General features: G+C 38.1%; 1 protein-coding gene and 1 non-coding gene across 2 annotated transcripts; one reads left to right on the top strand and one right to left on the bottom strand.

Annotated features, from left to right (window-relative positions):
* Nucleotides 1-2607: 2607 nt before the first annotated feature.
* LOC116929474 (aquaporin AQPAe.a) lies at nucleotides 2608-7360 on the bottom strand. The gene is made up of 5 exons (XM_045178218.1): nucleotides 6821-7360; nucleotides 5687-5830; nucleotides 5335-5544; nucleotides 4679-4759; nucleotides 2608-4249 (listed from the first exon to the last, which is right to left on the bottom strand). Exons 1-5 carry the CDS (start codon nucleotides 7034-7036, stop codon nucleotides 4082-4084), a joined length of 819 nt encoding a protein of 272 aa, XP_045034153.1. The 5' UTR covers nucleotides 7037-7360; the 3' UTR covers nucleotides 2608-4081.
* A 4983-nt stretch (nucleotides 7361-12343) lies between these two features.
* Nucleotides 12344-12427, top strand: Trnal-cag. Its single transcript has one exon. It is a non-coding gene; the product is annotated as a tRNA-Leu (tRNA).
* The last annotated feature ends 607 nt before the right edge of the window (nucleotides 12428-13034 follow it).

Genomic DNA, 13034 nt, shown 5'->3' with positions numbered 1-13034 from the left:
GCATAAAGAAACGGATAAAAATATTTTAATATGCATTATATATAGCCCACCCGGACGGAAATCATTTCATCGTGTGCATATTATTGGAAATAAGGCCTATACGTCGAACAGATTCAAAAGGCTGGTTCTCAAGTTTTTCAGTTTTGGCCATATGTGTATAGACTATAGAAAAAATATGATGATGGCTAACAGTTGCGTGACTCATAGATTCATAGGCTCTGCAACCACAGGCTGAATAGATTCGTTTTGCGTGTTGCTCGATCCTCACGCACACGACGGATGTTAATATGAATATCTAATAACGAAACAAGTCTTGCTTTCTTTCCTTATATAGGCCTCCAGGCAAAGAAGGTTTGTATATTAGACATGCGGCACTTATACGCCTTAAGCCACGTTCAGACTACAGCCTTTTTGAGCGTTTTACGTACTACGTATAACGTTTTTACGCTCCGAATTACGTAGCTGGGAACGGAAGAGTGTTCAGACACAACGCTCTACGTAGTACGTAATACGTAAACTCAAAACGTAGTCAAAACGAAGTCAAAACTGAGCGTACGTAAAAATGAGATTGATCTCACTTTTACATAAGTTTTGGGAAGTTCTACGCACTACGTAGCCAAAATCTATTACGCTTGTCTACATTCTTTTGTTTTTTCAGGTTTTCTCTCCTGTTTATTCATTCTGGGATATGTCAGTTGTAGAATTGTAAATTTAATAATTAATTTTTTTAATTTTTATTTTAAAAATAAATATGGCGCCTACTAAAGTTGCCAAAAAGAATCCCCCTAACAAATTCAAGTCGCCCCCCAAAAAATCACCGATAAAGAAAATCAAAAAGTAAATATTATGTCATGAAATCTTTTGCAACTATTTTGGTTTATTGCTTATTCTATTTTAGGTCTTCAAGAAATTAGTCAGAAGAAGAACGTTTCGTCCTCAGAACTTTTATCAATAAATATAACAAAGAGCTACAACAGGTACAAAAATCTACAGCAGACGCTAGAATCTCCGCAGAATCTAGCCTACTCTACGTAAATTTGACAGTGTAGTCTGAACAGTCTACGAACACATTTACGTAAATATGGTTCCGTAAAAAACGCAGCGAAATTTACGAAGCACAAACGTAAACTTTTAACGTTATACGTTATACGTTATACGTAGAAAAGAGCTGTAGTCTGAACGATACTTTAAGGAGTGAAAATACAACTGGTGAACGTAAGTTTACGTAATACACGGATGCGTTGAAAGCATCGTCTTGCGTGAGTGGGATGTAGTAACTTTAATTATTTCCAAAAAGATGTATTAAGTTTTACCATTTGTGAAAGTATCTTGACCAGTGTGTTCTATATTTTCTCTGTATAGAAATAAAGAACGTTTTTTTTTCGAAAGTCGGTCAACGACCAACTTGAAAGGAATGACGGACGCCATAATCAACTTGCCGGAACGTGCCGGAATAGCAAACTCAATATTACGTGTTCCATTTCTTTTTTAAAAAATATATTATTATTATTAACTGATGAAAAAATAATTGTTTACAGTCTCAAAGTTCGATGCTGGGGTCGCCCGTTTGGCGTCATTTAAAAACAAAAAAGGACTTTAACCGTTTTGAACTGAGCCGACAACGTGACTCTGCATTATAATCTGCGACCATGTATATCAAACTACATGAGTTTCCTACACTCAGCGAAATCCCTAAAATAATCATAAATTCCAAAATGACGAAAACTAACCGTAGAAAACAAAAAATAGTCCACTACGATCTCAAGTCTTTTCTTATCCTATACACTCGTACCGACTATTGTTCACGCGTCAATAAACATGTTCTCCCAATGAAGTTCTATTGGAGGTCAAGAGATGTCACTGAAAGTTGGAGAGTTGCCCACCTGTCGACTTCAAATGTTCGCTCGGGACAAACAAGTATTTTGTCTCGACCATTCCGCCTGTTCATTTCATTTTTTTCGTCATTTATCTTTGGCTTTAAATCAATCTGACGCTCGTGTTGGGAGAACATCTATTAACCAGCTAGAGTGCGATGATTAATCATGCGGGCACCTTTTTATATTGCCATAAAATCACGTCTCACGGTTGTCGGCGATAATGAGGCACAACCCATATTTTTCGACGACCCAGAACCATTTTGACACCCTTTACTTAATCTACTAGATAAGAACGAGGTCACGTGTTTTACTTTAATCCTCTTACATCTACAGCTGAAACGATTTATTCGTTTTTTTTCGTAGAAAACTTATGGGATTCGTTTTAATTTTTCGCTTTTACGATTGTCCCCATTTTCTCTTGTCGTTTTTTGACCCGATCACGATTCTTAGCAACTACCTAATAACAAAAAGGAAAAAAACAAAACAAAACAAAAGAGCAACTGCCTTCGCACAAAGCCGGAAAGTGGGAGCCATATTTAAAAGGGAAAAAAGAACATATATAGAGCGGAACCGCGAGAACCAGGTGTTGCTAGTAGGGGGGTCTTATCTTATCGCACCATTTTTTCTTTTTCCTTATAGTTTTATTTTATCATTTTTGTTTTCTTCTTCGTTTTAGTCGAAATAATAATTTAAAAAAAAAAGCTATTGAATAAAATGTCATACAAGAATCTTATGGGTGTTGAACCAGAGCGCCTACAATATATTTACCTTCCAAACCGATTTTTGTTGTTGTTGGTTTTCAAATAAAAGGTTAAAATAATTTACAGAAAAAACGGAAAAACAAAACAGGGATAGTTTCAGCTGCATGACGGGGGCCTTGCCTTTAACAAATGTTTTCATGTGAGTTGCATCACGGTCTGACGCAAATCCACCTACAAAGAGCGTTGCTAAAGTATTACACAGAAACCGAGGGGAGATACAGGACACACACATCAGAGTGAATCAAACACGGATAAAAACAAAATGACAGCCAAAAATACATGAAAAACAAACCATTTGTGATTTGCGCAGGTAAAAAAAACAAACAAACGAAACAGAAACGAAAAGGCTAAATCGTTTACGTAGCTGCGTATATAGAATCGTACACGAAAATGACGCGACAAACTATATAAAAAAGAAAGGGGGTTTGGTTGTACATCTCGATTTTCGATCGGGGAGTTTCTTTCTCTTGTTTTTGTTTTTTCTAGGACACACACACAAACAACAATGAGCTGGATAGATTTAAATGCGATTCTATAAAACGACGGGCTTTTTTGCGGCTCGTGTAAGATTAATCCGAACAGCGAACAAATCATTCAAACGAGAGTGGAAAACTTTGAAAAAAAATAAAAAAAGCTTAAAATGTCGGCAGAGATAGGAAACAAAAACGATGACACAGAGCGATATAGAAAAATAGGTTAGATATAGCTCAAGTGCAAGACGTAACGAAAGGTGGTATATAATATAGAGATATGCAATGACGCCATATTGCATGTTTGATATCTTATCTATTCCCTGCTTTCGATTTTGTTGTTTTTTTTTTCAATAAAAATTAAAAAAGCCGTTGTCGAAAATCATGTGCGTGACAAAAAAAAACTAACCGTCCAGAAAAAAAAAACCGGCCAACTAAAATCGAAAGAAACACATTTTTGATGTCGTTTGTATACCTAAACAAATACTTTGTGGTTGAATTCAAAGGAATGAAATTTAAAAAAAAAAGTAAAAAAGATGGATGCCGGGTCTTCCGGTATACATAAAATGGACCACCAAAGAGGTGGGGAAATGAATTTAAATGGAAAAAAATCAAATGAAAGGACTGTACGACCCTGCTCTGGAGATGATCAAAGTGGTTTTTAAAAAAACCCCAATTGTTCTAATATAGCAAAAACCCTATCAAATAAGAATTCTCGTTGAAATTTGAAGGCGATCACGAAATAAAATTAAAAACGAGCACAAAAAAAAGGGGGGGGGGGGAGGCAAATAGCCGGAATAGCTCCGGAAAAAGAAAAGAACACGACTAACGATTCATAGCAGCAGGTGTGAAATCCAAGTTATATTATTCGTGAAAAAGGAATGTTTGTTTTGTTTTTGCTTCATTTTTCAGCTTTAATTTTAGATTCTTATTCTCTTTTTCTTGTAGCTGATTAAGGCGTTTTTTTAAATGTTTAGATGGTCGTGGTTCGATCAGCGATAATTTCGCTCTCCTTTGAATTGGCCACATGGTACTGGTAAGATTCCAATTCGATTTCTTCTTCGACCGAACGGGCTTTAAAAACCTTCTGGTAGAGAAGGGCGGCCACCACACCACCGATGATTGGTCCTGCCCAGTAAACCTAACGAGAAAGTATTTGTTTTTTGAAGGATAAGAATTTTCTGTTTTTTTTCTAAGGAGAAACAAATCAGTTGCGACAAGTCTAAGCAGAAACTTTACGTCGGTCTATCCGACGTCAATAATTGAGAATGTTTTGAATTTGAAAGATAGCGTTGCCAAGGGCGACCGTGCGTCCCCCACAGCGTCCGCAACAATTGATCGCCTTATCCAGCCCGCAATATAAACATCAATAGTATTTTTGTACACAAAAATACTATTTTTTAAATGATTTAAATACAGGTATATAAGACGTGATTATTCGATATAAGTCACGTTGAATATTTTTTTTTTCAGATGAAGGACATGGGCGTGACTAAGTATCGATTTACGTGTCAAGTTTTTGGAAGCATGCCCAATCAATTGAGGATAATAGGAAAAATATGAAACTTACCCAATGATAACTCCACTTGTTGCTGATGACTGCCGGACCGAGGGATCGAGCCGGATTCAAACTACCACCCGTGTAGTTTCCCTAAAGTATCAAAAATATTTAAATTGCATTATTTGAGAAACAATTAAAGGCGTAAATAATAGTTTTAAGAAATCATTCAAAAAACAGAATTATGAAATGCAGAGTCATGTCACACAATATTGAATCGAAATTTCTTTCTTTAAAAAAAAAACCGGAACTGTACAGTCTGAAGAGATTTCATTTGATCCGCATCGTTTCCCTTCACTTTCCCTTTTCAAGATTACACGACTTTTTTTTTTTTTTTATTCTCTCTCTCTATGCAGCTCCGGATATTCAAGAATGAACAATTGAACGTGACGGCCGACTAATTGAATAACGAGGACGAGCACTTGACCCCAATTTTACTTCCCACCACAAGTCCCATCCAACTTAATACGGTGTTTATATCCCTACGTTCAAAGTTGATTCAAGCGATTGACTGAGCCTCGTCTAAATTTAAGGTTCGATGAAATTGAATACGACTTCTAAACAGACGACTGGCTTCCAGTTACAAACGTTCGTTGACTTTCATTCGCACACGATTTTAATAAAAGAGAAAGGAGAGATCAAAGAAAAGTTAGACAGCAAACACTTACGGTGGCCAAAATGGCGGTGGCGATGCAGAGGCCGATGGCCAATGGTGCCGATCCTTTGACGTCTTTGCGATTGCTATCGCAGACACCAAAGACGACGAGGACGAGCGTGAACGTAGAGAAGAATTCCACACCGAAACCTTGCGTCGGAGTCAGGGCTTTGTGAATCTCCGTCACGCCCAGTGTGTTGTGGAACTCGGTCGGAGTCAATGCCTGTTCGTTCGATAGTCAAATATTACAAGTTGTATAGCTAAAAGGTGTGATGAAGAAAGGCCACACCCGCGTGATAACCGTTCATTGTTTAAAATAAATAATGAAATAAAGAAATAAAAAAAAGGTTGAATTTCTAATTTACCTGCAAAAGAGCAGCTCCACATATGGCGCCTAAGCACTGTGCCAAGATGTAGAAGATGGACTTGACGATAGAAATCTTGCCCGTCACAAGACAGGCCACCGTCACGGCTGGGTTGAAATGGCCTCCACTCACATGACCCAAGGCCTTTAATTTGAAAAAAAAAAAATGAATGGAGTTAATGAAATTAAAATGGAATATAGAGAAATCGATTATTGTTTAGATATATAGGATGAGATTATTAGTTATGCGGGCAGTGCCCAACAAGTACACGCGGGTATAGAAGAACAAAGAAAATAATTACAGCCGCTAGCAAAAATGATTTGTTAAAAAAAAAAAAGAAAGAAAGAAATCCGGGATTTCCGCATTTGGATTACTCGGTAATTTTTATTTTACACAAGTTAGGAACCCTGTAGGCTCCTACGAGTCCTATTTACCGACTCATTTCATGCTAATCACAATAGCACAATGCAGCTCGAGGTTAATAACCACAAAATTCAGCGAACTAAAATCTTTGGAAAAAAATAACCCCAAATACAAACAGCTTATTGTGTTGGTGAAGTGGGTGCCTTGATGGTTCAAGTTGACAGCCTTTCTCTTGTTTCAAGGTAAACATCTTTTATTTACGCGCCATTCTCTTCATTTGGCTTTTTGTTTCTTTCCTCCTTTAAATCCCTAATTTTTTTTTAAAGGTATTTAGCCAGAAGCAGTTATCTAAATAAAGACCGAGGTGTCGCGCTCATCAGAGTACCTCATCCCACGATTTCAAAGCCAAAACAAAACAAAATCAAGGCTAAATTTCGTCATCGGAATCTTGTAGGTTCACATTAGTTCACCCCACGGGACATAGTTTCTATATGTGCGCATCTACTATACACAGCATTAACAATTCAAATTCGACAAACAAACAAAGAAGTAAAAAACAAACAAAAAACAAAAAAAACAAATGCCTTCTGTTTTCGGTCAACAGGAAGTCGCTTGTCCCGCTACCGATAACCTGCAGGTTTTCCCCCTTTTTTTAATACCATCTCCCTGGCCTTTGCAGGTGACGTGACGACACGCTGACGGCCGACTTTTGCAACCAAACCATCGAATTTCGAGATAACGTCATCAAGTGACGAGAATTGGTTGAATTACCTGCGCCATTGTGGCGATGGTGACGCCAAAGGAGAGAGCGACCTGGACGATGTGCGGTGAGTACTGGTCGTTCCATCCTTCGACGCAGGAAGCACATCCGATGAGGACGAGAAAGAGTGGGCCGACGAACTCGGCCATGAGCATCCGCCAGATGTCGCGGTTCTTGCTAAGCTCATCGCAGCCGAATACGTTGCGCATTCTCTGCCAGATTGCCATGAAACAAGCAATTTTCGTATAGGATTTCTCTTTGGCGGAATGGACGTGGGCAGCAAAGCAGACGCTCTGATGCTCACCACCTTCCCGCTCACGTGATTAACAATACAAACAAAAGCCGATGGATATACCCCCGGCTGGAACCTCGTTCAACCTTTTTGTACTTTTGTCGTCAGTACAAAACCAGCAATTCCCAATCCTCCAAATAGAAATTGCCCTTTTTGTTTTGTTTTTTCTTGACTGGATCTTTAGTCTAACCGCTCCGCTGGACGTTTGAACACACACTGGCCAGATAGCTGAGAACCCACCTGCTGAAATGTACGAAAAGGCGAGTGCCGGCCCCTCTTTATTCCCGGCCTCGTCGGCCCTCCCCTCTTATACACACTCAACGGGCAGAAGGCAGTCCCGCACGCCTTGCGGGGGACTCCATTGATGACGCAATGGCTGCACAGGCAATCGAGGTGTTGTTGTGCATTTACGATTTTTTTGTTTTTTCTAGACCCTCACGTTCCAATCGTTGCCATAGATGACACTGGTCACTTGAACGTTTTACGAATTGCCAATTTATGTCGACATCGGTTGTTTTAGTTACGTCATGGTGGATTGTGACTGCCACGAGAAATGACGATTTGATGACATCAAGGAATCACGAGATGTTTTTCTTTTTTGCGGTTGTTTTGGATTAAGAATACAGACTCGAGGATGAACTGTATGCTGACGCCGATAGTTGTGTAGGCCTACTGTGCCGTTTTGGCGACTGTCAACAATCGGTGCAATGTTCTCAATTTTCTCTCTTTCTGTTAGTTTTCGAAGAAAGAATTTTCTTAACTGAATATGACCGGCTGTTGCCGCACAGTTTCTCTGTTTCACAGTTCCGTTCAACTTCCGCTTAAATTTTTTATTATTATTATTATTATTTTTTTTTATAAAAAAAAAACCGCCATCCAAAATGAAAAAAAAAAATAAAAAAAAAAATCCTTTATTTTGCTTAGACTATTTTTGCAAATCGTTTAATATTAGAAATGATTTAATAGGAAGAAACAAAAATAAAATGGTCGGTGACCCGGCCCATCATCGTAACACTGCATTGTATACATCGTAACAAAAGAAGAAGAAAAAATACCCTTTACCCCGAAGCAAACTGCTTTGGATGGCGTACGTTTCGTGCACTTTTTTAAGGACGTGCATAGCCTAAGGTAGAGCCAGTTTTCTTGTAGCTCCAGCTCTCTGCCAAACAATATAAAGACAACGAAACAAGCCTCAGGCTCGCTGTAACGTGTCATTTTTTGTTTTAAATAGCTATTTTTAGTTAGCCGCAAAATTTAAGAATATGTAAGTTATATGACTCTCATTACAACGTCCATTTGGGTTGGTGTATACATCGGCATTGAGAGATAAGGCAAACTTGAACGACGAAGTAAAAAACAGGATGTGCCGACCGATGTCCAGATAAGTTGGAATCGAGTCGTGCAGGGCCGTGTGAATCTGAGTGAAAATAGAAATGAACACAATCCATAAGAGCGAACCACTCGTTTGGGAAAACATGATGAAGACAAATTGCGCTGCTTGAAAATGTCGATGGCTTTCATCTTTGTGTGGAGGACTGTTTTTACATTAGACACACAAAAAAAGACAGAACGACGGGTTCTTGAAACTAAACTTACAGAACTTAATGGGTTTCGTATGGGTCGGTTAAAAAGAGCGATGAAAACAAGCCATTCTAAGATAATATCGTGTCAATATTCAAGGCGTTTCGTTTCATGCATTTTTACTTATCCAATGGATTTTTTGTTTTGTTTTTTTATTTTACATAAATGACAGAGAAAAGCCCCTGAAAAAAATAGCTAAAAAAAAACCACACACAAAAAAAAAAGGTGAGCAAACAACAACAACTCCATTTATGGAATACGGCCATTTTCACGCCAACCAGCACTCGGCGCTTCATCGTTGCGACAGTGGCGTATCTCAGGCAACGATGATGATCACGTGAGGAAAAATGTTGCCATCGCTTCGGGAACTTTCATCTCGAAAAACGCCTGAACGCGCACGAGCCTGGTACGGAATTGATTACGTTGATTTGCACCTGTAATGTGTTGGTTTGTAGCCTTCGGAAACGATACGACAAACGCGTTAAGATCAAATGATCATTTTTCCAACGTTCAGTAACTTTAACCAACTTCAGATCGATTTCCATTAATCACTGGAATTTCAGAACCTTCTGGGCATTTTCTCGCCTATACGATCAAATAAAATGTGGCTTTAAAACAAAATAAATGATGATAACTGAAAAAAAGGTTAGAAAATCCTAGTGTCACAGGGAAAGGAATTATAATATCAACGTTATTGGACTGCCAGTATATGCTCCACCTCCTGACATTTGAAGCCTAATCTCGATCGACACCATCTGACAGGTCGTTATCAGACATATATAGTCCAGCGTGACGGAACAAACTGGCTTTCCCGCATGTTGGGGTGTACAAGAAAATAGAACAAAAATCCCATTCTATTATTGCGCTGTTGGCTAAGTTTACAAGATTTCAACGGGAACCTTTTTGAACACGAGTATGTACTATACAACTAAACCAAAAAATAATGGCAATCAGCATTAACAAGAGAGACGATAATTACAGGTCGATATGTAGAACGCGTCATTGAAATCGTGTTTGGCTGCAATTGAGCAATTGGGAGCGAGATCAAGGTTGAAAAGTTCGATATAAATATTTAAAAAAAAAACTATATGTTTTCAAGTACGGCTTCCTGTTTCCGGAGGCATGTGAAAGTTGTATACAATTTCAGTATAAACTCTTACTGTACGAAAGACGTGAACCATAGGCTATACTTGAAATTATTGAGCAAGAACTTCTTTTGGGCAATTTTCCAGCAGATAAGCACCGATGGAAAGCACACTCAAAACATGTTTTCATTTTGCTTATTTTATTTATCATTAAGACTCATCTTTTGACAGGTTCTAAGCCACTGACTGATCCTTGAAGAATCTTGGAGAAAATCCACGTCTACTTTCTAATATGGCGACCATTGGCAAACAGTCTGATTTATAGTGAGATTAGTCTAAGTTTTTGTTTTCTATAATTCAGATCATGTCTGTGTAGATGCATCAATATTCTTTTCAGTCTGTCTCAAAGGGACTTTTAAAATTTCAGCAAACGTGCTGACTGTCAATCGTGAGATTGACTCTTATCATTGCAGAGTATATTCCCCTATGTACATTCTCTATCAAAATTAGGACAACGTCCAAACACACCCAACGGCCTGTACACAGGAAGAAAGCAAAAACAAAATATTAGTTTTTGAAAGTGCTTTTTGCTCTCCTTTCTTCTTTGTTAAATAAATAATAATAATACAAAAAAAAAAAAAACGACACGATAAGACGTGCCGATCGAGCACAACTATTTTGATTGACATGACCAGCCTTTATAGAAGAAAGACCGTTACATTCTTTGGCAACGCATCTGTGTCAACAAATTGATGTGACCGATGAGCTCTTTAAATTATCTACCACGGTGGCTGATTGGTAAACAAAATTCCAGCCGACTTTTTTTGGTTATCGTTCAAAGATCATCAACACCAGGTTAGCGACCAACCTGGAGAAATTAAAAGTCCAATATCCTGTGTGCTCTCTGAACACGAAAACTGTTCAAGGTGTTTGGTTTCTTTTTTATTCAGGAAATGAAACAGCCCTCAGGTGTGCCGTTTTTTTAATTTCGTGTTTCGTTTTTTTTTTTTTTTCTTTTTATATTTTATACATCGATGTTAGTCGGATTGCCTATTCAACATCACGTTCTATGCGTATTAGGCTATAGCCGTTGGCAGCTGTTCACCGCCGGAACCGCTCAAATCCAGTTTGCGCATATCAAAAGTCTGGAAACATCTTTCGGTTATGAAACCAATGGAAAATGTGTATAGGTTAGTCCCAGTCCCGTATAGGATAACGTCATCGTTTAATACAACTCGTACGCTTCTCGATAAGACCTAACTGACAGAACACATAAAAAACTTAAAAATCTTTCAATTTTGACAACAACGTGATTTTTTGCATCTAATAATGTGGAATTTATTTGTTGGCACAAAACGGCCGAATTTCTATTTTTTTAATTGTTTCTCTGTTAATAAAGGCCAATTAAAACAGAATAACAATAATTAAAAAATTTATGCAAATACGATTGGTTCAGACATGGGTCATTATTGATGCTGGTCTAGTCGTAAGGACGAATCGCGACCGGAATATGCAAATAGAATTGTGTAAGGCAATTGAGGTCTTGTTTGATGGGTCACCTTCGTCGCTCTTCCACTAAACCTTGGCCCGTATTTAATTTGTCACCCCGTTTTTGGTTTTGTTTTTATTATTCCATTCATCCTTTCGGAAAATGTTGAACCCTACGTGGTTGTTACGATGTAGATAACGCTGAAGCGATTTACAACCCACAATAAAAAATAGTTCTATGGTATTCCGTATATCCACGCGCATAGTGAGTAGACTATCAATTGTGGAATTCGGACTTGTGCCAACAGACAATCACGTTAACAATACCGACAAATTTAGTATATACGGCGCGCTATGCTTTCCATCAAAGTTGTCCTTCTTGATGATTAACTGTCATTTTTGAAAATGGGACAAACTACACGCCAGTGAAAAAAGGCCCTAATTGAGTGAAAGACACTTTGATGAAGAGGAGAAATTATGCTAGTTAGATAGTATATGCGTTGAATCGACCGTTTCCTCAGTCAACTTTCTCTTGTATAGGCTGGGAGCAGGAAAAAGATCATTCAGTACGCCATTTCTTTCTTTTTTTCGTTTCGTTATCCTGATATATTGGTTTGTCACGTAGGCTCCATATGTTCCATGTGGAGTGTACACGATGAATGGTGTCGAGTGGGCTTCTGGCGTAAATAGCATCCTTCCTCCTCAATGTCATCGCAACAGTCATTGCCTGTAGGGTACATGGCACGTTATATGGATGTCACCAATTGTAGTTTTGTAGTTTAAGTGACGGCTCTGAAGCTGTCCTCGTTACATACATGCCTGGACTAAGCAACGTGTGACGAAATAATTCTCTCTGAATGTGATGCAAGTTGTAACAAAATTATTGATGTCTTCCATCCGTATCTGTATAATATATCAGAAAGGGATATTTTGAAAATGGCGACGTTTTGGTCGAATTGAGTAGTTTTATATGGACTCTTATGGGACTAACGTGAACTAATTAACTCAACTTCCAGTTTAACTACATACTTTGCCAGGTTACCTTACTTTTAGCCGTTTATCTAACTAACAACATTAATGCATATAAAGTCAGGATGGCCGAGCGGTCTAAGGCGCTGCGTTCAGGTCGCAGTCCAGTTCTCTGGGCGTGGGTTCGAATCCCACTTCTGACAAAACGTTTTATCTTGTGTTTGAAATCATTCGTTTGTTTGTTTGTTTATTCAACTGCAACCAAGTGTTTGACGTATAAATTTATGTTTTAATTCACAACTTCCATCTCTATTTACTTAAACTGTTCAACAAAGAAAAATATGCAAGTAGAATTTTTCGTCAAAATAATAAAAGTAAAAAATAAAACTTTGTTTACTATTTTTTCTTACATACATACCTTGACATGAGAATAACGCAACAAGTTAAGATTGGACTTTTTCATACTACATAAAAAAAAACTACAACAACGACGATACATCCTCGATAGTCAGGGTTGTTAACGATACTTAAAAAAACTATCGTCGATTTCGATACCGTTACTGGCTTGTATTTGTATCGGCGATACCGATACCGATCCTTATTTTGGCTGGTATCGGCGATATCGATACCGATACCGATAGCGATAGTCCGTGAAAAAAAATAAAGAAATTTAGTTTTAATTCTGTATATTATTGGTACTATAAGAGACAAGCATTAGCTCTAAGAAAAACTAAGGACTCAAAGCGCTGATCACTCAATTGAGTACGCATTGGCGTCCAAACTCTTCCACCCAGAGAAAACAGACGTTCA

The sequence above is a fragment of the Daphnia magna genome, linkage group LG8 (genome assembly GCF_020631705.1).
Source record: "Daphnia magna isolate NIES linkage group LG8, ASM2063170v1.1, whole genome shotgun sequence".
Lineage (NCBI taxonomy): Eukaryota > Metazoa > Arthropoda > Branchiopoda > Diplostraca > Daphniidae > Daphnia > Daphnia magna.
Note: the sequence above shows the minus strand (reverse complement) of the source record. Positions and strands in the feature narration are given on the sequence as shown.

Bases quoted from the DNA above. Each gene is read 5' to 3' on its own strand.
- LOC116929474 (XM_045178218.1), bottom strand. From the start codon at position 7,036: ATGGCAATCTGGCAGAGAATGCGCAACGTATTCGGCTGCGATGAGCTT. The intron at 5,545-5,686 runs GTAAATTAGAAA...TCGAACGAACAG, and splicing joins GTGGAGCTGCTCTTTTGCAG to GCATTGACTCCGACCGAGTT. The intron at 4,760-5,334 runs GTAAGTGTTTGC...TTGATACTTTAG, and splicing joins CCACCGCCATTTTGGCCACC to GGAAACTACACGGGTGGTAG.